The following is a 27,003-nucleotide window of genomic DNA, read 5'->3' on the forward strand; positions in this document are numbered from 1 at the left end:
AAAAATGGACAGAAGGGTAGAGATAGAGTTGGGGGTTGGAAAAGATAGAAGCTGTTTACATCAGAAAACCTGGACTGAGGGGAACTCCTGCAAATCAGCACAAAACCAAGCAAAAAGGAGAACATGAAGAGTTACATTGGCTTTTACTGCCTGAGTGAAGATCCTTAACAGCAGCATGAGCCCTAGCTGCACAATCCTTTGGTTTATGGCTTCAGCTCCNTTATACCTAGATCTACTGGATTTCTAACTGTAGCATTTTGCTTTGGTGAGTCTGCTAATTTTTTGAGGTTTTTTTTTTAACCCCTTTCCCCACCCCTCCCCCCAGTATTTCATAGTTTTGCTGTGTCACTTGCAATTGTTTTTCAATGTGCCAGCCAGTCAGGTGATAGTATTTATTGAATTTAGCATCCAACCACTGTGTAGTGAACCCAAGTAGAGGTAGAGGAGGAGGATTTATTGAAGAAAAGATTCTTGCCTCTAAAGATACTTTTAGGGGTGCCTAGGTGGCTCAGTCAGTTAAGCATCTGACTTCAAATCAGGTCATGGTCTCACGGTTTGTGGGTTCAACCTGAGTCAGGCTCTGTGCTGACAGCTCAGAGTCCGGAGCCTGCTTCTGATTTTGTGTCTCCCTCTATCTCCGCCCCTCCCCCACCTCTTAAAAATAAACGTTAAAAAAATTTTTTTTAAAGGGGCGCCTGGGTGGCTCAGTTAGTTGGGCCTCCGACTTCGGCTCAAGTCATGATCTCACGGTTTGTGGGTTCAAGCCCCATGTTGGGCTCTGCTGACAGCTCAGAGCCTGGAGCCTGCTTCAGATTCTGTGTCTCCTTCTCTCTCTGATCCTCCCCTGCTCACGCTGTCTCTCTCTCTCTCTCTCTCTCTCTCTGAAATAAATAAAATATTTAAAAAAATTTTTTTTAAATACTTTTAACCCAACTAGGAGAGTGAGCACGCCTTCATGAAGTACTCAAATGATAGGGTTTTTTGTTTCTTTCTTTGTTTTCTTTTTGAAACAGAGACAGAGAGAGAGAAAGAGTGTGTGCAAAGAAAGGCAGAGGAAGAGAGTGAGAAATCTTAAGTAGGGTCCATGCTTAGCACAGAGCCTGATGTAGGGCTCAATCCCACGACCCTGGCATCATGACTTGAGACAAAATCAAGAGGCCCACTGAGTGGGCCACTGAGGTACCCTTCAAACAATGATTTTTTAAAAGAAATATACCAAAGATAAAATATTATATTGGGTGATTCAAATGCATTCAGGCAGCATTGAACAGGCTGGGGTCAGTCATGGTAGACTTTCACCAGAAGGTGGGATTTGATCTTGAATTTAACCTAAGGGTCTTGGACTAGCAAGGTGGAAGAGTATTCCACAGCTAGCCAGAAAAGCCAGAATGAGGAAATAAAATGTAGGGAAGAGAAAAGGCAACCAGGTAGATGTCTTTGAAGGATGATACCAAGAAATAAGAAAACAAAGGAGGCTTTTCCCTGCATTCCTTGGGGGACTCCATCAGGAAGAGGCTAACTGGAGGTACACTTCATTTTATGCAACAGACATGTTATTTGTTAAGTATAAAACAGAAGTCAAAAGTTGTTAAGCGTCTATGCATCAGGTACTGAGATTTAATCTTCATATCTACTCTATAAAGTGGGCATTATTACCATTTTGCATACAAAGGCAATGGGCTCAGCAGCAAGGTCAAGTGGCCTATGTGCCCAGTGTCATCTATTATACGGTAGAACCTCAAAAGTCAGTTGGTTTGACCACAAGCTCAAGCTTTTGTGTACTACACACATTTTTGTAAGTTGAACATTTAAGATACACAAGTGATGATGATTATTTGATACATTCTGTAGTCATTTCCTTTGTGAAGTACATACCTACAAACACGTCTTGCAAAGGTTTGACGTAGAGGGTAAAGATTTTCTTCACTGCGTGCATGATGGTAGTTTATTTCATTACACATACATTACTTTGCCCCCATTTGACAGCAGATAATGGCAACGCAAATATCCTGAATACAATTTTTAGGTCATTCCACACATTAAGCGGATAGTTTCGCAAAGCAATATTGCAGGCAAACCAATCTACCTGGGGAGATTGTGAAGTTTCCCACAACCCCCAGGCTGTGGACACCGGGAAAGTGTAAACTTGTGTCCACACTAAAAGAAGGGCTGTTCAAACACTAAAAGGAAGGCTGTCCGAGCCAGACGAGAGCAGGGGAGGGCGGGTTCCCCGAGGGGGAAAGTGGGTGGAGGCGGGAGACAGCAAGTGAGTCGAGTGACCGGCCCGGGCCCGCTACCCTGGACCCCGCCCCTCGGGGTAGCCTGGGAGAAGGGCCGCGCCGAGGTCTGNCTACGCCGACACTACCGCCTCCTCCGCGCCGTCTTCCTCCACGGTTACCCCGGCTCTGCACCCCTCCTTCCCGCGGCGCTCAAGGGATCATGGCCGATCCTCGCGTGAGACAGATCAAGATCAAAACTGGCGTAGTGAAGCGGTAAGGAGCCTCGAGCGGCGCACACGTCCGCGCCTCCTCTCCTTCCCCTCATGGCGGCCCGAGAGGCCGGGCGGAGCGCAGGCCTGAGGCGGGCTCCGGATTCCAGGCCTCACCTGGGGTTCCGCGGCCGCCGGGGCCTGGGCCGGGACACTGCGGGGACGCGGCAGTGCCAGAGCCCGCGGGCCGGGACATCCCCTTCCCCCTGCCTTTCTCCTAGGGAACCGACCCGTTGGGCTGCGAGGGTCGACGCGGCCCCGCCCCTCGGGCACCCGCCGAGGGGNGGGCCGCCCGGCCCCCCCCCCGGGGCCCCTGGCCGAGGGGGAGCCCCGGGAGCGGCAGCCAGAGGGTGGAGGGGCGGCGGCCCGGAGCCGGAGGGGGCGCCGGTTTGGGTCACCGCGGGTTTCCCTGCCCAGGTTGACTGGAGGGAGGCGGACTCCGTCCACTACCTGCCCTCAGGTGGACGCCCAAGCCTGTTCTGAAGTTTAGAGGGGACGCCGAGAGCCCGGCCCTCATCAAAAAAGGAGGCCTTGTTGGGGCCCTGTGACCCTTAGAGGCGGTACTCGTACCTCTAAGAACTGGGACTTGAACTTCCAGTACACTCCTCCAACTTCTGTGGCCCAACTCTCCCCCGTCCGCGTCCCCGAAGCCCGCCGCAGAGCCTGTGGATGCTGTTTAAATAACTATCCTGGGCAGGCCAGCCCTGTACTTGGTCGTGATTCTGAGTGCTCTTAGACACTTCAGTGCTTATTAGACCTTCATGGGGCAGACCCAGGGACATCACACTTTTTGATGAGGCGTTCCCAGAGAAGAGATAAACAGCCCTCTGAAGTAGCAGGTTATTTTACAGTAGAAATAAACGTCTAATCCTGTACGTCTGGCCTCTTCCTTTTTGCCCACTTTTCCTCCCCTTGTTGATATTTTCACCAGAGGAAGGGCAAGGCCAAAGGAAGAATAAATTCACTTCAGTAGGTGAATTGTCTCTGAGGCTTAGCTCAGTCTTGCACTGTACTTTCCTAGAAGTTTTACTGTTAAGGCAGTAAGAAGATAGTATGAGTAGTAGTTGAATGCACAGCCTTTTCTCGGGTGAGACCGCTTGGGTTCAGATCTTGATTCTGCCATTTATTGCCTGTCGTTGAATACATTACATTGCACCGTGCCTCAGTTTCCTCATCTGTAAGACGAAGTCGGTACCCACACCTTCTATGCTGTTTTAACACAGGATGTGGCAAATATCCACTGGCTAGTAAGTGTTAACTAATACTGTTGTGTTCCTGTTTCAGAAATGAGAAGCTGAGGTTTAATGAAGTTAAAATGGGAAAACTAAATTTGTGCTACTTAATGGCTGAACAGGGAAAAGAAACAAAGTTTCTGATCTACAACTGAGGCTACAGTGCTCTGAAAAAGAGTATTTTTTTAAAACGTGTGAAATAGGAGGGGAATTGACTTGTATAATTGAAAATATAGGGGCGCCTGGGTGGCCCAGTCGGTTAAGTGACTGACTTCGGTTCAGGTCATGATCTCACGATTAGTAAGTTTGAGGCCCGCATAGTAAGTTTGAGGCCCGCATGGGGCTCTGTGCTGACAGTTCAGAGCCAGGAGGAGCATGTTTCAGATTCTGTGCCTCCCTCTCTCTCTGCCCCTCCCTGGCTCTCACTGCCTCTCTCAAAAATAAATCAATTTTTAAAAAAGAAAAAATAGAAATAATTTGCACTGTCACTCACCCTAGAGTTCTATTGTTCATTTTTGCTAGATTTGTCATGTTGTTTTAATAAATCTGTTTGGCAGAAGTACCAGGGTATAATGGAGAGTTCTTTAGGCCAAGAGTCATGAGAAATGGCCCCTACAGGTAGTTTTCTGTTAATTACCTATATCACCTTGTCATTTCTCATCATAATGATCTATACTAGTTTATAAAATTAGTTCAAGTTGTTATATCCTTATAGTACATATTCTAGAGAAAATATACCCATTTAGATAATAAGTTAAGTTTTCAGGCTTTCAAAAATTGCCAAGTACTTATGGAAACTGCTTGGAAATAAGGTTTGGTTTTCAATTTGTTTCACCAGTAGAGCATTATCAAACTTTAATTTTGATTCCTTGTACTTTAGTACAAAAAAACTTACCATTTTTTGTGAAACTCCTTCATAATTTACTATTAAAATGTATGCATTTACTCAAATTGCTTATAAATTAACAGAAATGTCTACCACACATTTTTTCCCATGCTTTTTTTTTAATGTTTATTTTTGAGAGAGAGAGACAGAGTGGGAGTGGGGCCTAGGGACAGAGGGTGACACAGAATCTGAAGCAGGCTACATGCTCTGAGCTGTCAGCACAGAGCCTGACATGGGGCTCGAACCCATGGACCACGAGAGCATGACCTGAGTGGAGCATCCTAGGGAGGGTAGATTCTTAGTTTAGTGTTTATAAGCAATTTGCTGGAATACTTCAGGTGATCCGAAAGTTCACTTTAGTGGGTTTTAGGAAGAAATCTGAGTAGGGAGATGGAATGTTACAAGATTATGGAAATGGGCGATAAGTAGATGGTGGTATTTGGCAACAGAGAGAACAGTAAATGAAAAATGTGTTTCATCATGTTGGCCAACAACATTTGGCAGTCTAGAGATAGCAGCCACATTAGCCAGGAAAGTAGAAGCAAGTTTCCAGGGCATTAGTTTAGACCCTAAGGAAATAGGCAGAACCCTCACACTACCCTAGACATGTAGAAACTTTGTTATCTCTCATGGTAACAAAGGGAAAGGATTTAATTGCTAGAAATAGATTTTAAAAGAGAGGTTAGATCTCTGTGAACAAGGAAAGAGTCCAGTTACTAGGAATGGCTTGTAAGGTAAGAGTTAGACAACAATGAGGCTAACTTGCTACTGAACCTCTGACTTGAGGAATCCTTATATATCCCCTTCCAAGTAACAAGATTTTTTTTCCAGAGCTAATTCTGGCTGTGAGAGATGTGTGCAGTTTCTTGGAGCAGCAGCAGCCTTTGTTCACATGTGACTCGTTGTTAATGAGTATTAGTTGGTGGGTTTGGGTCTGGCAGGACCTCTTTAATGATATAGATCCATGTTTCAGGCAGCTTGCTAGACCTACTGGTATCTGTCATTGGGTCATAGTTAATCCAGCAGCCCTAGCAGGGAGTTGCCACATATCACTCTAATTTTCTTTTTCACCAGTGCAGAACTGAAAGTCTCCCCCCTCCTCTTCCCTTTTCTTGATGTCTTGGTAGCATCATTTGTCCCAGTTTACCTGGAGCTAACAGGTTTCCAAGATGTAGACCCTTTGGTACTAATAGTGGGAAAATCTCAGGCAAACCAGTTTGATTTGTATTAGTGCCTCTTCTGTAACTAGCTACCATAGCGCTGTTTTATGTGTGCCATGATTTATGTGGAGACTATTTGCTGATAATACAACTGTGAATCCAGTGTCTTACCTTACTTAAATGAAAACTTAACTGGGTCACCTGGGTAGCTCAGTCAGCTAAGTGTCCAGCTTCAGCTAGGTCATGATCTTGGAGTTTGTGGGTTTGAGCCTCGCGTCAGCACAGAGCCTGGAGCCTGCTTCGGATTCTGTGTCTCCCTCTCTCTCTGTCCTACCACTCACCCTCTGTCTCTCTGCTCTCTCTTTCAAAAGTAAATAATAAACATTAAAAAAAATTTTTTTAAACCCTTAACTGTCCTATAAATAGGAGTCCTTGCCAGAGTAGTTTTCTGTATTAATTTAAATTATTAGTGATTTAGAAAATAATTTTCACTAAAGCAGAAGAAAATACAAGCTTGATGTTTTAAATGTTGCTGTGATATTTCAGCTCAATGTCATATGTCTACTGTAAATTCCCAAATAAGATTTGTGTTTATAAAGTAAGGTTGTTGTTGTTGTTATTTTTTTTTACTAGATTTATGGTCAATTCAAGAAATTCTTTTGCAGAAATAGAATGTTCTCATCCATTTAACACAAAACCTGTTTTTGATAAAGCTTGCTAAACTAGCCCACTGATAAGTGAATTAATTGATTAAAAATACTTTCTTAAATATATCTTTTTATAACCATTTTGGGTTGGTAATGGCTTAAAATCCAATGTGAACAAAGAATGTTAGGGCATTGAAAATAGCACTGACATTGGCCCATAGTTTTCCTCTGATTAAATGAAAGTGACACCAGTAGATTAGAATGAGACTAGGACAATTCACACTGCAATTGTGTTAGTTTAACTTTAACAATCTTTTAACACTCTTGTTTAAATGTAGCTGACATACCATAATTACANCATAAAAACAACATACCAGTAAAAGTTTCATATTATTAAATATATTTTCTATATAATATATTGACATACATTATGTATACTGAATATATATATTATCCTGACAGAAAAGTAAAATATAGGAATGACACATATTTGCATGACTCAGTAGGGTTTATCCCTTTTTGTTCCTAGGGAACCAAACTGAAATATAATCTTCAAGGGCAAAGTCACCAAGTGAGGGCCATAGATAAAATTTTTCGTCTTTAGTTCTAGTTGTTATATACTCCTTATATTTAAAGTAAAGATGGATAGTAGTATGGTGGACAGTATCTAGGAGAGGTTAAAGACATGGCCCTGTAAATTACCTAAAGGCTTTAATAGCTTTTTTATCTTTTACCCCACATCATATCCTCTTTATATGAGTTAAAGTTAAGTTCAGCCAAAATGGCCAACTTCTTGTCTTGAAAATTTAGCCAACTCCTTTTGGAATTTCTGTAATATATTCCATTCTCCAAAGCAGTGGTCAAAGGCAGTGTCAAAATGGATTGCAGGTGGTCAGCAGTCTTTAGGATTGCCACCTTCTGCCAACTACTTGGCAAGCAGTGACTTTTAGGAACTACACAGCTGGCAACCAGATGTCTCTTCAAGCTGGAAAGGGAGAAAGCTAAGGCCACTTATGACTGTGGTTTTCCCAACACAAGCTATATTATTCTATAAGTTGAATGTGGAAATGAAAGATCTTTTGGCCTCTGTGTGTGTATATATATATGAGAGAGAGAGAGTATGAATAAATGTATTCTGTGTTTTCATTGCATTTTTTTGTTTGGTAAGAACTTTTTAAAATCTATAGTGAGCAAGGTTAGAAAATTTTGTTAACAACTAGTCCACAATAGAAAAAAAAAAATAACAAATCCACAACCTTTAGAATATAAATGCCTGGCGGGGGGCGGGGGCGTGCCTGGATGGCTCAGTCTCTTGAGCTTCCAACTCTTGATTTCATTTCAGGTCATGATTCCAGGGTCGTGGGATGGAGCCATGTGTCAGGCTATTATGTGCTGAGCATGGAACCTGCTTGGGATTCTTTCCCTCTCTTCCCTCTCCCTCCCTCTCCTCCTCTACCTCTATCTGCGCACCCGCCACATTAAAAAATGCAAAGAAAAAGAATCTAAAATCTTGGATGTGTGATCTATTTCAGAATTCCATTCCCATAATATATTTACTATTATGATACTGTCTTATTTGCCCAAGTGGACCTGATTTTTAAATAACATCAATAACATGACTGATTCAGAGATCATTTATTTAGCAGCTTCACTCAGAACCTACATCTCTAATTCACCTGGTATAGTATTGGTGCATAATAATTACTCAACAAAAGTTTTTCTGGTGGACAAATGAATGAATGGAACCTGACTCTGTAAGGAATTTTTGATATAATAAGCAGTGGGGAGGTACCGAATCAATTACAGTATGACAGTGTAATAGTTATTATAGCTATTTATTATTGCAGTTGGAGTTAAACAAATGGAATCCCAGGCTCTGCTTAATACATGCTACATATGTGATCCTGGGTAAGTTACTTAATCTTTAAAAGCCAGTTTTCTTAGCTGAAAAATGGGTTAATGATAGATAATATCTCCCTCATATTGTTAGGAGAATTAAATAAGGTAATCATATAAAACATTTGGCCCAAAAGCTTGATTGTTAGTAAATATTTAATATGTGTTAACTGCTGTCACTTATTATCATGATCACCATTCTGTAGACATAATAACAATGTGAATAGAGGACATAAAGATTAATGTTTACCAGTTAGCTAGATAGATCCTGGAACTTGCTTTCTTTTAAATTGTGATAATTTGCTTTTTAGTTGTTTGTCATGTTCACTGATAGGCTGCAGAGAGAGAAGGAAGGAATATGAAACTTGTGTTTTTGAGTCATCTGTAGGACTTTATAATGGTCATCCTTCTATAAACTGTTGAGGCAATGATGCTCTACCTCCCCCAAAAATCTGTTTATATCCGTGACCTTGTTTTTTAACAGTTTAAAAAAATACTGCCAGTATTATTAACACAATATAACAAGGCCAGTTCCACTCTTATTGTACTTTTGTAAAGTTTATTATAGGGAAGAGTAGTCAAGGGAATGAGTTTTTGAGAGATCTTATTCTAAAATCTATAAATGACTTGCCACAACTATCAAAATACATTCTTACATTTTTTAAAAAACCAGAGCATGTATTTTGCTATTAATCATTGAAATCCTTAAGAGGAATTAGATGGTACAACAGCTCCTCTCTTGGGTTTAGATAGTGTTCCTTAATGAAACCATGCCTAAATCTTCAGTATACAATTTTTAGGTGCCTCATTCAGCCAGTCCCAGTGGTATTTCAGCTTTTAGCTTTGGCGCTCCAGTTATACTTTTTCTTCTGCTTGCCAGGATAGCCACATTTGTCGCAGGTCGACTTCTGAAGGTGGTAGGCCTTAGAGCCATAGCACAGTCACGGCCTGTGTGTCTCAGTGCTGTACATTCCAAGTGATGACATCCCCTCCCTTGTTCTGCAGCTGAGACCAAAGAGTGACATTCTTACAGTTCTAATGCAAACTATAGTTATTTCCAAACACTCCTTTATCTTTTGTTTTTGACTGAGTTCCCTATTCATTGTTGTTTTTGAGATCCTTTCACCTGTGCTAAAGAAGTATCTTAGGGAACCTTATGTGTGTATATAAGACACCTAAGACTCGGAGTTTGTCTGGAAAGGTTATCAGAACAGGTAAGCATATACTTTTTGACTGATCCTTAGGTTCTAAATAGTACTAAATGGTATGCTTTTAATATGGCATCCATTGTTTGAAAAACATCTATACTCTGAAACTTTTGAAGACCTCTAAACCTACTGAAATATATTTCCACTTACGTTACTGGTACAGTATTGTATTTTGATCTCCAAACCTAGGATGTTACGTTCTAAGGACACTACATTACGTCAAGATATGCAAAGATTTTCTTAAGGCCATTCAGTTCTTCTCACCTTTTTAGGGACCTGAAGGGTAGTGTGTATTACATTGTTTTTCACAAAGTAGGCATACTTGTCAGTTGGTTCAGGAATGGAGGAATCTAGAGAAGAGATCAGTTATATGAGGGAGAACAGCTCAAGGATCTGGAAACAGAAGTTTGCTTTATAAAAGTGAGAGACTTTGAGATAGAGAAAGCTCATGAATACTCTAGTTAAACTTCAAGAGCAACAAAACAGCTCTAAGTAATCCCAGCCCTCACAGGCTTGTCAGGATAGTACTTTTATTAGAGAAACAAAAGATAAGAAAATATATTTATATCAAGGATTTGTTTAAAAGTTTAACACCTTATAGCATTTTTTAAACTTTTTGGAGACTACTATAGAAAAAAAATTTTTTTAATGTTTATTTTTGAAAGAGAGAGAGAGAGATACAGAGTGCGAAGAGGCGAGGTGCAGAGAGTAAGGGAGACAGAATCTGAAACAGGCTTCAGGCTCTGAGCCATCAGCACAGAGCCAGACGTGGGACTCAAACTCACAAACCATGAGATCATGACCTGAGTCAGGGCTGGATGCTTAACCAACTGAGCCACCCAGGTACCCCAACTATAAAATTTTTAATTTTTAAGATTCAATCAAGAAAGTTTTTTTTTAGTGTTTTAAATTTATTTGTGTGTGAGAGAGAGAGAGAGCGTGAGCAGGGGAGGGTCAGAGAGAGAGGGAGACACAGAGTCTGAGGCAGGCTCCAGGCTCTGAGCTGTCAGCACAGAGCCTGACGCAGGGCTTGAACCCATGAACCGTGAGATCATGACCTGAGCTGAAGTTGGATGCTTAACTGACTGAGCCACCCAGGCGCCCCAGGATTCAATCAAGAAAGGTTTTGAGGGTGTCTGGTGGCTCAGTTGGTGGAGTGTCCAGCCCTTGATTTTGCCTCAGGTCATGATCCCAGGGGTGTGGGATCAAGCCCTGCAAAGGGCTCTGTGCTGAGCATGGAGGCGGCTTAAGATTCTCTTTCTCCTTCTGCCCTTCTCCGCAGCTCATGCTGTCTCTCTAAAATAAAAACCAAAAGATTTTGTAGTTTACCTAGAACTAACCAGAACACTCTCTTTATTCTAATTTAATAGAGTAGGTGTGTGTGTTACCTATTAAAATATAAATTAAGAAATTTAAATTGTAAGTAGTGTAACTATTCATAAATTCATAAATATTCGTATCTCTTAAAGACGTGGGCGTTACTGCCCATTGTGAAGTTACTTACAAAAAATAGGCTCATTCATTCTAGGGCTGTTTTGTATTGTTTTGTTTTTTTAAATCTAAGAGAAATAGGGATATTGGTAAATTGAAATCTTATGGGCAGTAGGTGATGTTGCAGAGAAACTAAAAATAGTAGGTTTTGGGCTTAGTCCTTAAGGAATTTGTGCTGTTAAGTTATGCAGTGTACATGTATCTGAATATTTATTCTTAGAACTTCAAATATCACGTTATGTAAATCCCCAATCCCTTACTTTACCCTGAGCTTTAGACTCATTTTTGAATGAGGGGCACCTGGGTACCGCAGTCGGTTAAACATTCGACTCTTGATCTCAGCTCAGGTTATGATCTAATGCTCATAGGATGGAGCTCCACGTCCACCCCCAGGCTGACAGCATGTGTCACCAAGACATGCTCGCTCTCTCTCTCTCTCTCTCTCTCTCTCTCTGACTCTCCCCTGCTCACACTCTCTCTCTCTCTCAAAATAAATCAAATTAAAGAAAAAAGAGTCTGGCCATTAAAAAAAAAGAATGAATGTCTTATTTTAGTATTCTGTTTTTACTCTGACAGCAAACTAATTATCTTCTCAAATCTGATCCTCTTCATGTTTTATTTTATGAAGAAAAATAATTATTTTATATATGAAAAAAACCTAAAGAAAATATAATAAACCTGAAATGAAGCACTGTAGGCACATTTAAAGTGCCCCTTTCTGACTCACTTCCTCTCCCTTTTTTCCTGTAAGTAATTTTTATTCTGAATTTGTTTTTATCATTTCCATGCATGTTTAAACTTTTACTTTATAGTGGAGGTATATAAACCATATTACAGTGTTGTTCTTTGAACTTAGCTTTATGTAACAAAATGTATCTGGAAGGGTACACAGAAAACTAGTCATATTGGTCATCTCCTGGAAGGGAGGCTGCACAACTGGAGGGAAGACCAGGATGGGAGGAAATTCTTATAATTTTAAATCATGTGTTACCTCCCAAAATATAATTAAGAGATTTAAAATTGTAAATAGTATATTAATAAATTCATAAATATTCTTACTTACTAAATATTCCTATTTAACTAGAGGACTCTTACTATTACTTTTTGTGCATATTCATGTTATGTTTTTGAGACTTATGTTGAAATGTAGCTCTAATTCATTCTCTTGTGTGAATGTACTAGTAGTTTTTCTTTTAAGTTCTTGTCTTGATGAATATTTAGGGGTTTTATTCCCACTGAGTGTTTCACTTTTGCAAATAATGCTTTGTTAAATATGGTTCCTAATACACATATATAATAGCTAGTGTAAGCCAGAGTTTCCCAAGGAGGGGCCCTTGAGTGGATTATAGGTGTATGGAGATAGAGCTTTCCTTCAGCCTGCAGGATGGTCAGGTGTGGCAAGAATACCATGAGATATATGAGGGAAGAGTCTTTTAGATTGAAGAAATAATAAACACAAAGGCTCAAAAAAGAGAGCAAGATTCACCAGTTTTAGGAGCAACTGAGTGAGATAGAAGAGGAGGGGTAGGAAATACACCACAAAGTAGGAGGGAGAGTGTATAGTTCTTATGGGATCTAGTGTGTAAGGACTTGAGTCTCAGATCAGATGATAACACCTCTGTGGAAGTTTCTCTGGCTGACTCCAAAATTAGTGTTTCCTTGTTCGTGTTCTCAAAGAACTCTGTAGTTTTTGGTAAGGTAGTGCTAAAAATATATTACCTATTCAATTCACTAGTGGTTTCCAAAGTATGGACCATGAATCCCTTGGGGTCTCTGAGACCCTTTCTGTGTGTCTGCAAGGTAAAAGTTATTTTTATAGTAATACTGAGACATTATTTGCCTTTTTCAGTTTCATTTGCTTACAATTGTACATTGGAGTTTTCCAGAGGCTATAAGGTATGTGATATTGCAATGGACTGAATGCAGAAGATGGGAAAATGTAGATACTTATTTTAGTACAGACGTTTAAAAAATTGGCAAAAACATGAAACATTCAAGTGAATTAACAAATATATTTAATTTTTTAATTTTAAAAATTTTTTAAATTTTTCTTGGTTTTAATTTCTAATACAATAAGCATTAATGGATAGAATTCATATAAGTAAAAGTTCCTTGGGGTCCTGTGATAGTGTAATTTATAATAAGAAATATATGTTTGGTCCCCCTTCCCATTCCTGACACAGAACTTCTAAAACTGTAAAATTTCCTTAGTAAAGAGAGCAGTAAAGGTCTTTCTTTGTGTTAAGAAGATGGCTTTCGAAAAGCCCCTAGGTACCTAAGATTGGAAGTTGTTGCCAGGGAACCAGCAGTGATTAAAGAGTTGGAACTTTTAGTCCCATCCCCTGACTTTTAGGGATGATCTACTACATCTACTAGATTTTTAAACCTATGATAATGACAATTACTAAACTTATGGTATGGGTTAAAAATTAAACATTATCAACAATAAATTAAAACCCTTCTCTAGATGAATTGTGCCAAACTTAAGAACTTAAGGTATCGTGTATCAGAATGAACAGATATCACTATCTCAAAAAGATATCTGCACTCCCATATTCATTGCAGCAGCATTACAATAGCCAAGACATGGAAACAACCTAAGTGGCCAGTGACAGATGAAGAGATAAATAAAATGTGGTACTATACATAAGCTGGCCCTTGAAACACAAAGATTTGAACTCCATGGTTTCACTTGTACACGAGGGTTATATTGATACAGCATAGTACTGTAAATGTATTTTCTCTTATGATTTTTAAAATAACATTTACTTTTCTCCAGCCTCTGTTATTGAAAGAATACAGCATATAATACATATAACATACAAAATATGTGGTAGTTGACTGTTAAGTTATCAGTAATGATTCCAGTCAATAGTAGGCTATCAGTAAAGTTTGAAGGGAATCAAAAGTTGTAAGTGGATTTTCAACTGCACAGTCAGTGTCCCAACCTCCACACTGTTCAAGGGCCAATATATATATATGTGTGTATACACACACACACACACACACACACACAGTATTTCCTGTGAAAAACATGTCTACTGAGATCTCTAGAAACCTGATTATAATAAACATCTTTACATTATAACTGAGGTCCTAATTGGAGAATGCTTGAATTATACTGTGTGATAACTTGGTTTCATGTTTACATAAATTTTTTCTGTCTCTTGCAATATTATCAGCCATTTATGTGTCTCTTACTATTCCTGCTTCTAATAACTTCTTTTTACTTCTGTCACAACTCCTTTTGCTATTGCAAATCTGCTTTAGGAGAACTCAAACTGTTTTCACTGATTTCTGGGTAGCAATATGAAAATTGGGAGTGTTGGAAGTCAGCTCTCTAATTATTGCTTTACTTAGACTAGACTTTCTTTCTCTAGCTACCATAATATTGTATATTAATCGTCACTAGGATATCAGCTTCATGAAGGCAGGGACACATTCTCCAGAGGTCTGGCACAAAAAAGACTCTTGGAAATATTGTCAGATGAACCAGTTACTCTCTGACAATTTAAGTTTCTTGAGAACAGTAACAGTAACTTACCCTCATTTCCCTTTAAAATATTTTAAAATACATTAGAACAGGTTTTGAACAATTTTCACAGACATGGTGTAAAACTCCAAAGGTGCAAAAAGATATTCAGTGAAACATGAGTCTGCTGCTCCTGTGTGCTAGCCACCCAGTTTTGCCCTCTTGGACCCAACTTCATTACTCACTTTTTAAAAATCATTTTTTATATTTTTACTAATTTTTTGAGAGAGAGGTGGGGCAGAGAGACGGGAAACAAGACCTGAAACGGGGCTGTGCTCTGAGAGCAGAAAGCCCAATGTGGGGCTCGAACTCATGAGCTGCGAGAGCATGACCTGAATCGAAGTCAGATGCCCAACTGACTGAGCCACCCAGGCGCCCCTCATTACTAACTTTTGTGTATATATGTATCCTTCTAGAGATGCTTTGTGCTTGCACAAGTATCTACATTTATACCTTTAAAAACCTACGTTTTGGAAAACAATTTGCCCAACCCCAACAGAAACAGAAAAGATAGGTAGATAATTTGTTTAGGATTACTCAGCTAATTATTGGTAGAGCCAGAGCTGGAAAACTTTCTGAAATTATTACATTGTACTCTAATCAGAATGATTTTTCAATGCTAAACTGTTAAAAAAAAATTTAGATTTTATTCAGTTTGGTCCTTGAAACTATTTTCACTAAACTTTAATCATATTTTTATCATTTGAATTTTGGTTTTTAAACAATAAATTTGGGATATTTAAAGAATAACTTGATTATGCTAGAACTCAGTTAATTGAATCATTGGGCCAGTTTTGCTTTATGAACATTCATTTTGTATTCAGTTCTGTGTTAGTGAATTGCTTTGGTTTCTGAGAAGATGGATCTTGATTTCTCCCCGCTGAAGAAATTTTGGAGAGGGGCGCCTGGGTGGCTCAGTCGATTAAGTGTCCGACTTCAGCTCACGGTTCGTGAGTTTGAGCCCCGCATCAGGCTCTGTGCTGACAGCTAGCTCAGAGCCTGGAGCCTGCTTCGGATTCTGTGTCTCCCTCTCTCTCTGACCCTCCCCTGCTCATGCTGTCTCTCTCTCTCTCTCTCTCTCTCTCTCTCTCTCAGAAATAAATGAAAAAACATTAAAAAAGAAATTTTGGAGAATATGTTCATATTGTTGAAAATTATAGAAAAAGATTAGGTATGTAGATGTGTTGAACAATTTAAATCTTGAACAGAGTCCTGAAAGGAGAAAACATTTTTCAGATATCTAAAATTTGAAAATCTAAAATCCAAAGAAAAAACAAATCTGAACTTTATGTTTCAAAACATAATTGTCAAATTATTGCACTATTGCCAAAGAGTCTTTCTGACCAGATAGACTTAAGAAGAAAAAACTTTAAAAGACCAACAGCACCTTGCTAGCACATTGCTAATAAGGACTAATAGGTACTTAAACTGATGAAAGTGATTCAGACAACAGCATATTAACCCCCTACTGTGCCATGTTTTAAGCTGTTAATAGACATTAGCCTTTTAAAGAAAGACTAACACTTTATATTCCTTTTCTAAGCTTTTGATACATTAGTGAACTGTTAGAGCCACTTGCTATATTTGAATCTTATAGCTCAGTGCATTTTCCTGAATACTTCTGAGAAAAGCTCACTGCTCTGAAAGTTTAGATTCCATGTGTCTTTGACTTCTTAATGTAGCCAAGAAATAACTTTATATTACATTTTGATTACTATAACTATTTTTTTTAATAGTTTATTGTCAAATTAGTTTCCACTATAACTATTTTTTGTACAAGTTATATGAGAGGAATAAATGCTGATATATTTTTCATTGACAAAGAGAATATTAGATATAGGGAAAATGATTATTATGTTTGGTGGAGTTCTTTAAATTTTTTAAAAATTTATATATTAAGGCCAGAATTTTTTCAAAAATTTTCCAGTAGTATTATGTCTATGAAATTATAAATATATAATTGGTTATTTTCTATAAATATATCTAATTCTTAAAGATGTGGCCTCTAAATGTATGTATGTATATATGAGAAGAGAGGATTTTAAAAGGGTAGTTTCCTTTAAAATGTTGGAAACAAACTTCAATGCTGACTTCTTACAAATTAGAATAGTAACTTAAATTTTTGTTTGGTTACATTGCTTTTATGGCTGTTCTGTAGAGGTTAATAAATAGTTTTTGTCTGTTTATGTTTTGTGTTTCACAGTAATTTCAATATAAAGCTAATAGAGATTTCATTTGGTTTTAAGAACAATTTTGTCTTAAAGAAACTGTATGAAATAAATGTTGAAGAATCTATTGACTGTATTAAATAATGTGATGCATGTGATTTGGATATATTAATTTACAAAAAAAATGGAGGGGTTTGATAATTCTTTAAAAACAGAAGCTGAGTACCTAATTTGTTGTACAGATGGTACATTTTTTGTGATAACAGAAATAATGAGACATCTACAGAGTGCATTTTTGTTATTTCTCATGCCTATTCAAAACCAAGGGAAAAAATGAAGTAAAATATTTAATAGAGATTGCCTTATATAGTTTCTGGACTTATTATCATGACTGCCAAGTTAATATTTGAAGAGTAGGTTTAGGCCTAGGAATTGAGTTTATTATTGAAAGTAGTATTGGGGCATAAGAAATACTAACTTATGGGGCATAACTTTTGTGCTAGCATCAGTCTTTTGATTAACACCAAGTTATACTAGTCGATCTTCCTTATGCTGGGTAGATGTTTTCTATGAAGTTAAAATAAGATAAATCTCTTTACGTTTGTTCATCTGTTTTGAGACAGAGAGAGACAGCATGAGTGGGAGAGGGTCAGACAGAGAGGGAGAGAGATAATCCCAAGCAGACTCTAAGCTGTCAGCACAGAGCCCAGTGCAGGGCTTGAACCCACAAACCCATGAGATCATGACCTCAGCTGAAATCAAGAGTTGAATGCTTAACCAACTAAGCCACCCAGTTGCCCCTAGTTTTGTCTCATAATTAGAAATAATAGAAACAGTGAACAAGTCTTTAAAAAATTTTTTTTCAACGTTTATTCATTTTTGAAAGAGAGATAGCACACAAGCTGCCGGGGAGGGGCAGAGAGAGAGGGAGACACAGAATCTGAAGCAGGCTCTAGGTTCTGAGCTGTCAGCACAGTGTGTGATGTAGGGCTCAAACTCATGAACCTCTAGATCATGACCTGAGTCGAAGTTGGACCCTTAACCACCCGAAACAGTGAACAAGTCTTGAATGGCAAGTTTGAGACGTTTCTAAAGACTGAAATTTCCTACTGAGAACCAAATGGGCAAAAACTGTTCATTCTTCATATTCAGGTTTTAACTACTGTGAGAACAAATGTAATCAGTAAATTTGGAGACATCAACAATCAGTGCTTTCCCAGGAGTAAACATACAGAAGTTCATCCTCCTTTTAGTTTTAAATGGGTACCACAGCCCTTGAAAGTCCATGTCTTCCTTCCCATGGGAAAAATATTTTCCAGTAAGCAGAGTTGAACAATTTTGGTGAGAGAAAATAAGAGATGCTGACTGGTACCACCTTGTTAGCTACTGTATTGTGATAAATTTTCCCAGTCTGCGGATTCCTTCATTGGATTTATCTTAACAGTATTGAATATTTACTATGTATAAGGTACTATGCCAAATATTGACTACATTTCACTTGAACTTTGTTATTAAATTTTTGCCAAAATCAACCATGCACCATCACCAACTCTTAGTTGAAAGAGCATCTATAAGTGCTGTGTAACGCATAACATATGATATCCTAACCTAACATTGCATAACATCAGATGTTCAGGTATACTCATTGTGAAAATTCAAACTAGTGTCTTCCTTATTTGATGGTAAAATTGTGAAGCTAGTGATACTTGTAATACAGTGTTACTACTTAGATAAACTTAGATAAGATAAATTTCTACCCAAGTTATATTAATTTTAGTAGTAAAGACAGTATTTTGGATTCCTAATAAGTGTTACAGCATTGTTCTCAATTTCAAATAAATACTATACAAATACTGTTTTGAAATCAGTGAGTGATAATAAAAATGCTGTAAAGGGAAGGCAGTCATATATTGCTTATATAATTGACTTGCTGAATACTAATGTTTTCTACTTGTAAAATTTCTTCTCACTACCTCGTGCCCCCACTTTTAGCTCCTTTTTGCTTATTTTGGCAACATAAAAAGGTGTGGGAATAGCAATGTTAGTTGATACTTTTTTTAGGTTGTACTATGTGCCATATATTACCTAAGCACTTCATGTGTGTGTCATTTGACCTTCATAGTTCTTACGTGAAGTAGCTGCAGTGAGCTCTATTTTACAGATGAAATTAAGTAATTTGTCCCCCACCACCCCCCCTCAAAAAAAAAAACCCAGCTAGGAAGTAGGTAGACCCAGGGTGAGAGCACCTGTTGAGTGATCCCAGTGCATTGACTATACCTTTTTATACTTTGACAAATTTATAAAAGGGATAAGACTGACTAGATTATTAGGTATAGATAAATAAATAACATATTTTGTGTTCTAGGAGCTCGTGGTATTAAAGATGAAAAGCATCTAATTAAAGACAGTATGCTTTGTGAGCCCAGATGAGGTTATGACAAACTGCTTTTAGGGCAGGGTGTTTCAGCCTTGGCACTTTCATATTTTGGGCTATATACTTATATATAACTTGGGGGTTGGGGAAGGCTGTCCTTTACATTGTAGGGTTTTTAGCAGTACCCCTATTCTCTACCCATTTGATGCTAGTAGTTCCTCCCCACCCCCAACACACAAACATGTGACAAACCAGAATTGTCTCTGGACATTCTCAAATGCTTCCCTGGGAGAGAGAATAAAATTGCCCCTATTGAGAACCACAACTCTAGGATTAGAGAGGGCTTATCACATATGACATTTGAGCAGAATCTTGAGGCCAAGTGGAAGTCACATTCTAGATAGAGCTATATGTATAAAAAAACAGTGAGTTGTGAATTGGTATATTACATATGTGAATCAATAAAATGTTTGCCATGGCTGCAGTGTTTATGGTGTGTGCGGACCAAGGAGTTAGTAAGAGATAAGTTGATAACATAAATTAGGACTCAGTTGTAAATGTCATAGTAAGAAGTATATAGATTTCCTTTCTACAAGTATGAGGGAGCCACCATAGATGTGTAGGTGACAGTCTGAATGATCTACACAGTATTTAATTGCTTCTTTGCTTCTTTGTATCTTCTACGAAAGTAGAAATTCTTTCAGGACAGAGACCATGTCACTCTTGTTCACCATTATATCCCTAGTGCCTACCAGGATGGTTTGCACAACTCATGAAGTAGGAAAGACAAAAATAGGGAATTGATAGATGTGAAAACTCTTAGAAGACGTTGTCATGGCCATGACAATGGAACTTGAAGACCCCTATATGCAGAGCGTGTAATTAAGCATGGGTCCCAGCTACTGGATTGTGAAATATGACACTTCCCAAGAGCTGATGACAGTCAGTGGTATACAGGCCTTTTCCTGGATGACATGAGATTCCCCTAATGACTTTGGCCTGAGGATTCCCTCGTGGCCTTGCCGAACCTTCCAGCTCCCTTCTCATTTTTCTCTCTCCTGGGTGTTTGCAATGATAAAATCCTTACAAGTTTAATACCATGTTAGTGTCTGCTTCTCCAAGGACCTGACTAACACAGAAATTAAGTGACTTTAAAGGAGTACACAGATATTAAGCAGCAGAATGAGCTCTACAATCTAGAATTTAGGTCTCAGTATATGCCTGTAAAGAATAAGGCAGTAACTTTTGACCCTGACATTTATTTCTCCTAACCAGTCTTTGGAGTCTAATGGTGTGATAAAATATCATAATTCTGTAGTTGATTATCAGATCTTTAAGAATCCCTGATAGTTATTCCAGATTTTAGCCCAACTTAGAATTTTCTGGCTATTGTTTGTCATGTTGATAGATGATGATGTGAAATTGGAGAAAATATAATAGACAATGTATGTTTTGTTGAGGAATGTGTTAAGAGATCTTCTCAAATGGCCAAATATGCAAACAGTAATTTTCTTGGATTTCTTTACTTATTATCGTCACTACCACTAGTAACTGACTTTCTTTTCTGGGTCTTTTTCTTCAAAGAAATAAAATTTTGTTTGTGTTTTAATTCATTTACTGTCATTCTATCACACACAAGGACAAAATAAGGAACAGAATAGCTACGTTGAGATTGGATGCTGGACAGTTGTCAGACTTATTCACCATATTGGTGACTGACTTATTCTTGAATACCATTTTCACAGCTCATAACCTTCAGAATTATATTTCAACATAATTAAAATTATATTATGTGAACATTTTAGGGGGTATTTACTGTGAGTCAAATCCTCAAATATTAAGTCCCCAAATGTATGCTCTGTTCTCTTGGAGACTGTTGACATATAAGGAAAAATTGTTGAAGGCCTTTTACAAAAATAACTTAGATCCAACCAAAGATGACTAGCTTCTCTGTGAAGTAGTGTATTTCAAACTTTTCTGATCTAACCCAGATTTAGAAATATATTTTATTTTACATTCTGGCATAGTATACATATATATATATACATACACACACACACACACATACATATATATAATGCAACATGTATGACTGAAACAAAAGTTTAATGAAATATTCCCATTTTTACCACTTATGATGAACTGTTTTATTTCCAATTCCATTCTAATTTCTTTCATTAAAATGACAATGATCACAACCCACTGAATTGATTTTGGGAGTCATGAATTATTACAGTTCTGACTAATGAGTTACAACCAGCCATTTGGAAACACTCCTATAGAAGTAGCTGGTAACTAGAATCTATTTTCAAACTAGCCAGTTTAAAAAGCAGAATCACAGCCAAATGGGAGCCCTTGGTGTAAGAAGGACATAACTAATAGTTACTGAGTCTGTCTTAAGTATGATGCAGCATTGGACCAGGAACTATACTTATTTTATATTCACTACCATATTGTAGAGCAGTTAGTCTTCCTGTTTCACATGGAGAAACTGAGGCCTGAGAAAGACAGATAACTCACTTAAGACCATATAAATAGCAAAGGTCAGAACTAAGATTTGAATGTCTGCAAGTTAGTCTGTCTAACTCCAAAGCCCATGCATTGGCACCCATATCACTGTGTCTCCAAGTAAGTAACATTGCAATATACATGCTAAACTTGGAAGGGAATTAGTGACATTTAGGTGCCTTCAAAATTTTATAGTGGAAAATAACAATAAAAAGCCCCATTAAATGTGAGTTGAGACAGGCATAAACATTGACAAACAGTTAAATAGTGATAGATTATATTGGCTTTCCAGAGAGCTTAAGTTCTTCATGCCTCTGCTCATCCAAGAGGTAGAGGTAATATCCTTAAGGCTGAGATATATGGGCTTTTCTTGTTGGTAAGGTAAATGAAATGTTCAGAGGCTTTACTACTGCACCAGAGCAGATAATAAGGCAATTAGAACTGTTAAATTGATGAAACACCAGACTGGGATGAATTATGTCATGAATTGCAAAGAAACAAGAAATTTTACAGCAACTTTTGAGACTAAAGATGAAAGATACCTCAGTAAAATGAAGGAAAAGTGATAGTTAAGTTTAAAGTGCTAGATTTACTGACCTGAGAAACCCAACTAAGCATTTTAGGGCCAGTTTCAGAATATTATTTATCAGCTTTGTAAATAAATAGAAAAAAGTTGTCAGTTTATGCTGATAGTTTAATTTCTTCTATTAATAAAATGAATTTAAGATGTGTTTCTTCCTCTCCATTGTTTTCAGTCTGGAACACACCCTAGGAATCATCTTGTCCAACCTCCTAATTTTACAGATCTTGAACCTGAGACCTCGAGAAATTAAGCAGCTTATCCAGGTTCACGTTACAAAGTCAGGAATTAGAATTTGAACCCAGATTACCTGATTCCATTGGCTTAACTTTTATTTCACCTGAATAGGAACATTGATAAATGACTTTTTATGTAGGCTGATTTATGGAATACTGTCATTAAAATTCTCATCACATAAATAATCCCATTGCTAACAAATAATGTACTATTTGCCAAAAGTAGCTGAAAAATGATCACTAGAGATAGTCAGCCTTTCATTTTTCAATAAGGAATGAACAGCATGCTTTATTTGTTTTAACAAATGCATTGGGTCATAATTTCCATCTCAGAATCATCTGCAAATATGATTAACCATACCTGGAAGACACATTTCTTCTGGTAGATTCCCTAGCAATATGAGTCTTTTCATATTTATGTCAAAAACTTCAGGAGTGGCTATTGACTGTTGGTTTAAACAAACAGGAAAACAATTCAATTATAAGATATATCTTCCTTTAGAAAACTTCTTGGGATGCTATTTTCATGTTTCCAAAAGTCCTTTCTAGGTTCCAAAAACCATATATACATATACCTTTAGTTTAATGCAAACCTCTGAGTAAGGCGTATAAAACTGGCCTTTGCCTGTTTGCCATCAGCTAATGAGTCCATTTAAAATGCATGTAAAGTATGTACAAAATAATTGAAGAGTGAACAATAAACATATAAGTTTTTGAAGGACGAATTAAGCCAAATAAATTGAATGCTCTTAGTATGTTTACTTTTTAATACAGTAGAATTATAAAATTAGTACTCAGTGCAAGGAGGCTAGTATTTAATTTTCACTAAAGTAATGAATACTACTTTAGGAAAGTTAGATTCAAGTTAGTTGTAAATATGGACTAAAAAATTAGCAGTTGAATGATGCCAAAGTAGTGATGGCACTGTATTGAATGGGGGGCAGTGCTCTGCATGGTAGCATAGATGTTACATTAAATACAGTTTTATTTAACTCATATTAATTACCTGGAAAAAGACCTGCAAGAAAGTTCACAAAGGATGCCAAATTTAGATTGTACTTAGAACAGAGAACTGAAAAGAGCTAGAGTGATAGGCATGCCTAGGTAGGTAGATAAACACAGTAAAATTTCTTAAAAATTTAATCCCCTTGAGGGGAAAATGGAGCAGATTAAATGCATTAAAAATGTTTTGCTTCTAATTTGGCATTTGCCAGTCTGAGTAATCATTGAGTACCCCAGTTAACAGCCTGTTCATGTTGTAATTTTTTGTATGTATCAAGTGTACCAGTAAACCAAAATCCCCTCATAACATATAAAACGTAGATATATGATTTCATAGAATGTAGATGCCCATTTAAGAGAAAATTTTTAAGATTGAGCGATTATGAAACAGGAAATTATATATCACTTCGTGGAGACACTGGCTGTAGAAAATATTTTTAGTAGTGTCCCAAGTCGCTACTTGAGAAGACATTTTTATTTTTTTCTTCAAAAATCCTTTAAGGAGAAAAGATTGTAATGTTTCCCCATCTTGAATATTAAATTAATGAGTCTCTACCTAGAAATGACGTCTCAAGTCTTCTAAAAAACAAAACCAAAATTTTGTGGAAAGTGCTTTCTTGTCTGCGTAAACCTGGAAACCTTAATAAAGGTAAGATTGATAGGCTTGACTATATAAACATTATAAAATAAAATTTCTCTAGGAGAATAGAGCCAAGAAGAAGGTAAAAAGAAGAAAAATCAAAGAAAAATGACACATTAGGGAAAGCATTTACCAACTAACCACATGACAGATAAAGGATGAAGATCTAGAATATACAAAGAGTTCCTATAAATTAATAAGAAAGAGATGAACACTCCAGTATAAAAATCACTATGAATATAAACAGGAAATTTGCACATAAAGAATGAAGTAGGATGGATGACATATGAAATAATAATAGCACTATGAACTATGTACAGTTGTAAGAAGTTTATAGATATTAACCCATTTAATCCTCCCAGCTACTATTATTGGCAGATACTCTGACTATATTTGCTTTACAGTTCAGGAAACAGGTACCAAGAATTTAAGTAACTGAACTAGTAGAACCGGCATTCAAATTCAGACAGTTTGGCTCTAGACTATGTACTGTTAATGTCTTTATTTCGCTAAAAATCACAGAAATGCATGTGAGCACAGTTATAATATTATTGGTCACCTGTAATATTGACTTAGATGAAAATATCAGTACCAAGTGTTGCTTGAAGAAATGGATTCTTACTGTTGGTGGAAATGTCAATTGGTACTGTCTTTGTGGAGGTCGGTTTGACAGTTTATATCATTAAGTAAAATGTGCATACCCTTGACCTATGCCAAATACTATGCTAAGATTTTCATGTAGAGAAGATATGCAGGGAAGGGTATAGATGTAAGCACAATGATGTTCATCTCATAATATTATTGAATATTATATTAGTATTGAGTATGTTAATATAATGAAGAATTGGAAATAAAGAATTATTCATTGATAGGATATTGCTTAAAGTGTGCTTCATGTAATCTATGAAACACTATATAGTAATTAAAAAATACTTGGTGAAGGGCTATATGCATTGCCATGGAAGGACTTTTACAACCTATTGAGGTAGACTAGACTGAGATCACCATGACAGAAGGGATAGTAGTTACTTTGTTCATTGTCCGCTGCTTGGCATGTCGTAAGCATATGGCGACTACTGGGTGGTTGGAAGGGAGGGAGGGAGAGAGGAGAGGGAGGATTGGCCTACCGTAATGGTTCTAAGATAGGAAACTGGAAGCTTTCTCTTCTTATATCCTCTTAGTAACAGCACATCACTTGAATCCAAGTCCTTTAAAGCTTTGGTGTTTCACAGATATTTCTGTCAAAAGGAACAGTTTTGCTTGCATTAACATACGTATTAGTTTCCTAGGGTTTTCATGACCAAATTACCACAAACTGGGTGACCAAATAAACTAAAACTGATTATTCTCTCACATTTCTGGAGGCTGGAAGTCTGAAATCAAGGTGTCAGGGAGGTCATGCTCCTCCCTTCAAAGGCAGGGTAGAATCCTTTCTTGCTTTTTCTAGTCTTTGATGGAGTTGCCAACAATCTTTGACATTCCTTGGGTTTTGGCAGTTTAACTCCAGTCTCTGCCTCTATCTGCCTTTTTCCTTGTTTGTCTCCTCTATAAAAGACACCAGTCATTGGATTTAGGGCCCTCCCCAATCCGGTATGACCTCATCTCAGTGAATTACAGTACAAAGAACCTGTTTCCAAATAAGATCACATCCTGTGGTCCTGGGCAGACATGAATTTTGGGTAACATTGCACCACCCACTACAACATCTCAGCTGAATATAGCCCTAAGGACAGACTCTTTCTGAATATCCAAGCTATCAAGTTACACTTTAAAAAAAAATACCAAAAATTATTTCAATATAACTATTCAGACTGGCAATATTTATAAATTGTTTTATATACTACTGTCAATAATATATTCAAGTATTACCCAAGAAATTGGAAAGAAGATTTAACTTCAAAGGATAAAGTAAAATCAACATTTATTAGATCCTAATGAGATATACAAAGGTGTATGAAAGAGAATGGGTCCTGGTCTTATAAGACTAGACAATTAACTGATTGTATTGTCTTTTGCACAAAGAGAGTGTAATAAGTGTTAACAAGAAGGAAGTTTGGTCAACATTGAAAGTACAAAATAAGGAAAATCCCAAGTGAATTTGTCAGGTCTGTCCATCTAAGGAGACAGGGGCTTTTTGAGTATTCTTTTATTGTTTGTTAGACCACTCTGTCTCTTTTAAGGAAGACAGTTTTTGAACTTTGCTTTTTAGCATTGAAACTTTTTCCTCTAAAATAAATCTTACATAGATTGCTAGTATATAAAACAACAAAAAGCAAAGAGCCTCTGATATGCCTCCTTAGAATGCTAATGCTCCAGAAAAACTGAAAAGTACTTAAGTTATAAAATATTTTATGTATCAGATTCTCTTTTTTCTGGCTCCATACTCACCAATCTGTTAGTGCCACTAACAGTTGTGGTCCTCTTTGTATATTAATAAATTGGCATTTTAGCATTATGTATTAGCTTCATTAATCAACGCTCTTCTACCCTTAAAACATGATTCCATTCTTAGTAGGCTGACAAAATAAGTTTTGAGCCTAAGAACCAGAATGTTGGTTGTGATTAATTGACTAAGGAAGGAAAGGCTTTTTAGTGAAGACCTTCAGTAGACTACCTCCTGACCTCTCCAAGTAGAACACAACCAGATGTAGGCACCAGCTCCATGAGTCTTAGTTTTTTCTCATTTGAATTTCCATTAAAATTTTCTTTGTTTTTAAGCAGAGCATGTCAGCTTCATTTAACTTTAAAAAAAAAATTCCAATTTATCCTTGTTCTTTATTATAAATAAGGTAAAACCCCCTTAGGAATTATCAAGTTGTTGAGGCTTTATATTCTCAATGAAGTGCATAACTACCTTAGTTCATAAGTTTCTTTTTCCTCTTAGTCAGATTTTCGTCATTCCTTCTCTGATCAGCGTGCCTGTCTACAGCACTAGTTTCCCCCTCTCTAATCTGT

At 37.4% G+C, this 27,003-nt stretch overlaps 1 protein-coding gene across 2 annotated transcripts in view; it reads left to right on the forward strand.

Annotated features, from left to right (window-relative positions):
• Positions 1-2,356: 2,356 nt before the first annotated feature.
• TBCA (tubulin folding cofactor A) overlaps positions 2,357-27,003 on the forward strand; it is a 63,899-nt gene continuing 39,252 nt past the window's right edge. The window contains exons 1-2 of one of the 2 annotated variants that reach the window (XM_077759900.1): positions 2,357-2,492; positions 8,261-8,321. In XM_077759900.1, coding sequence (XP_077616026.1) covers positions 8,275-8,321 — 47 coding nt within the window. In that variant the 5' untranslated portion in view covers positions 2,357-2,492; positions 8,261-8,274. The remainder of the gene's footprint in view (positions 2,493-8,260; positions 8,322-27,003) is intronic. The other variant, XM_077759899.1, reaches the window with a different exon arrangement.

The sequence above is a fragment of the Crocuta crocuta genome, unplaced genomic scaffold, assembly GCF_008692635.1.
Source record: "Crocuta crocuta isolate KB4526 unplaced genomic scaffold, BGI_CrCroc_1.0 scaffold162, whole genome shotgun sequence".
Taxonomy (NCBI): domain Eukaryota; kingdom Metazoa; phylum Chordata; class Mammalia; order Carnivora; family Hyaenidae; genus Crocuta; species Crocuta crocuta.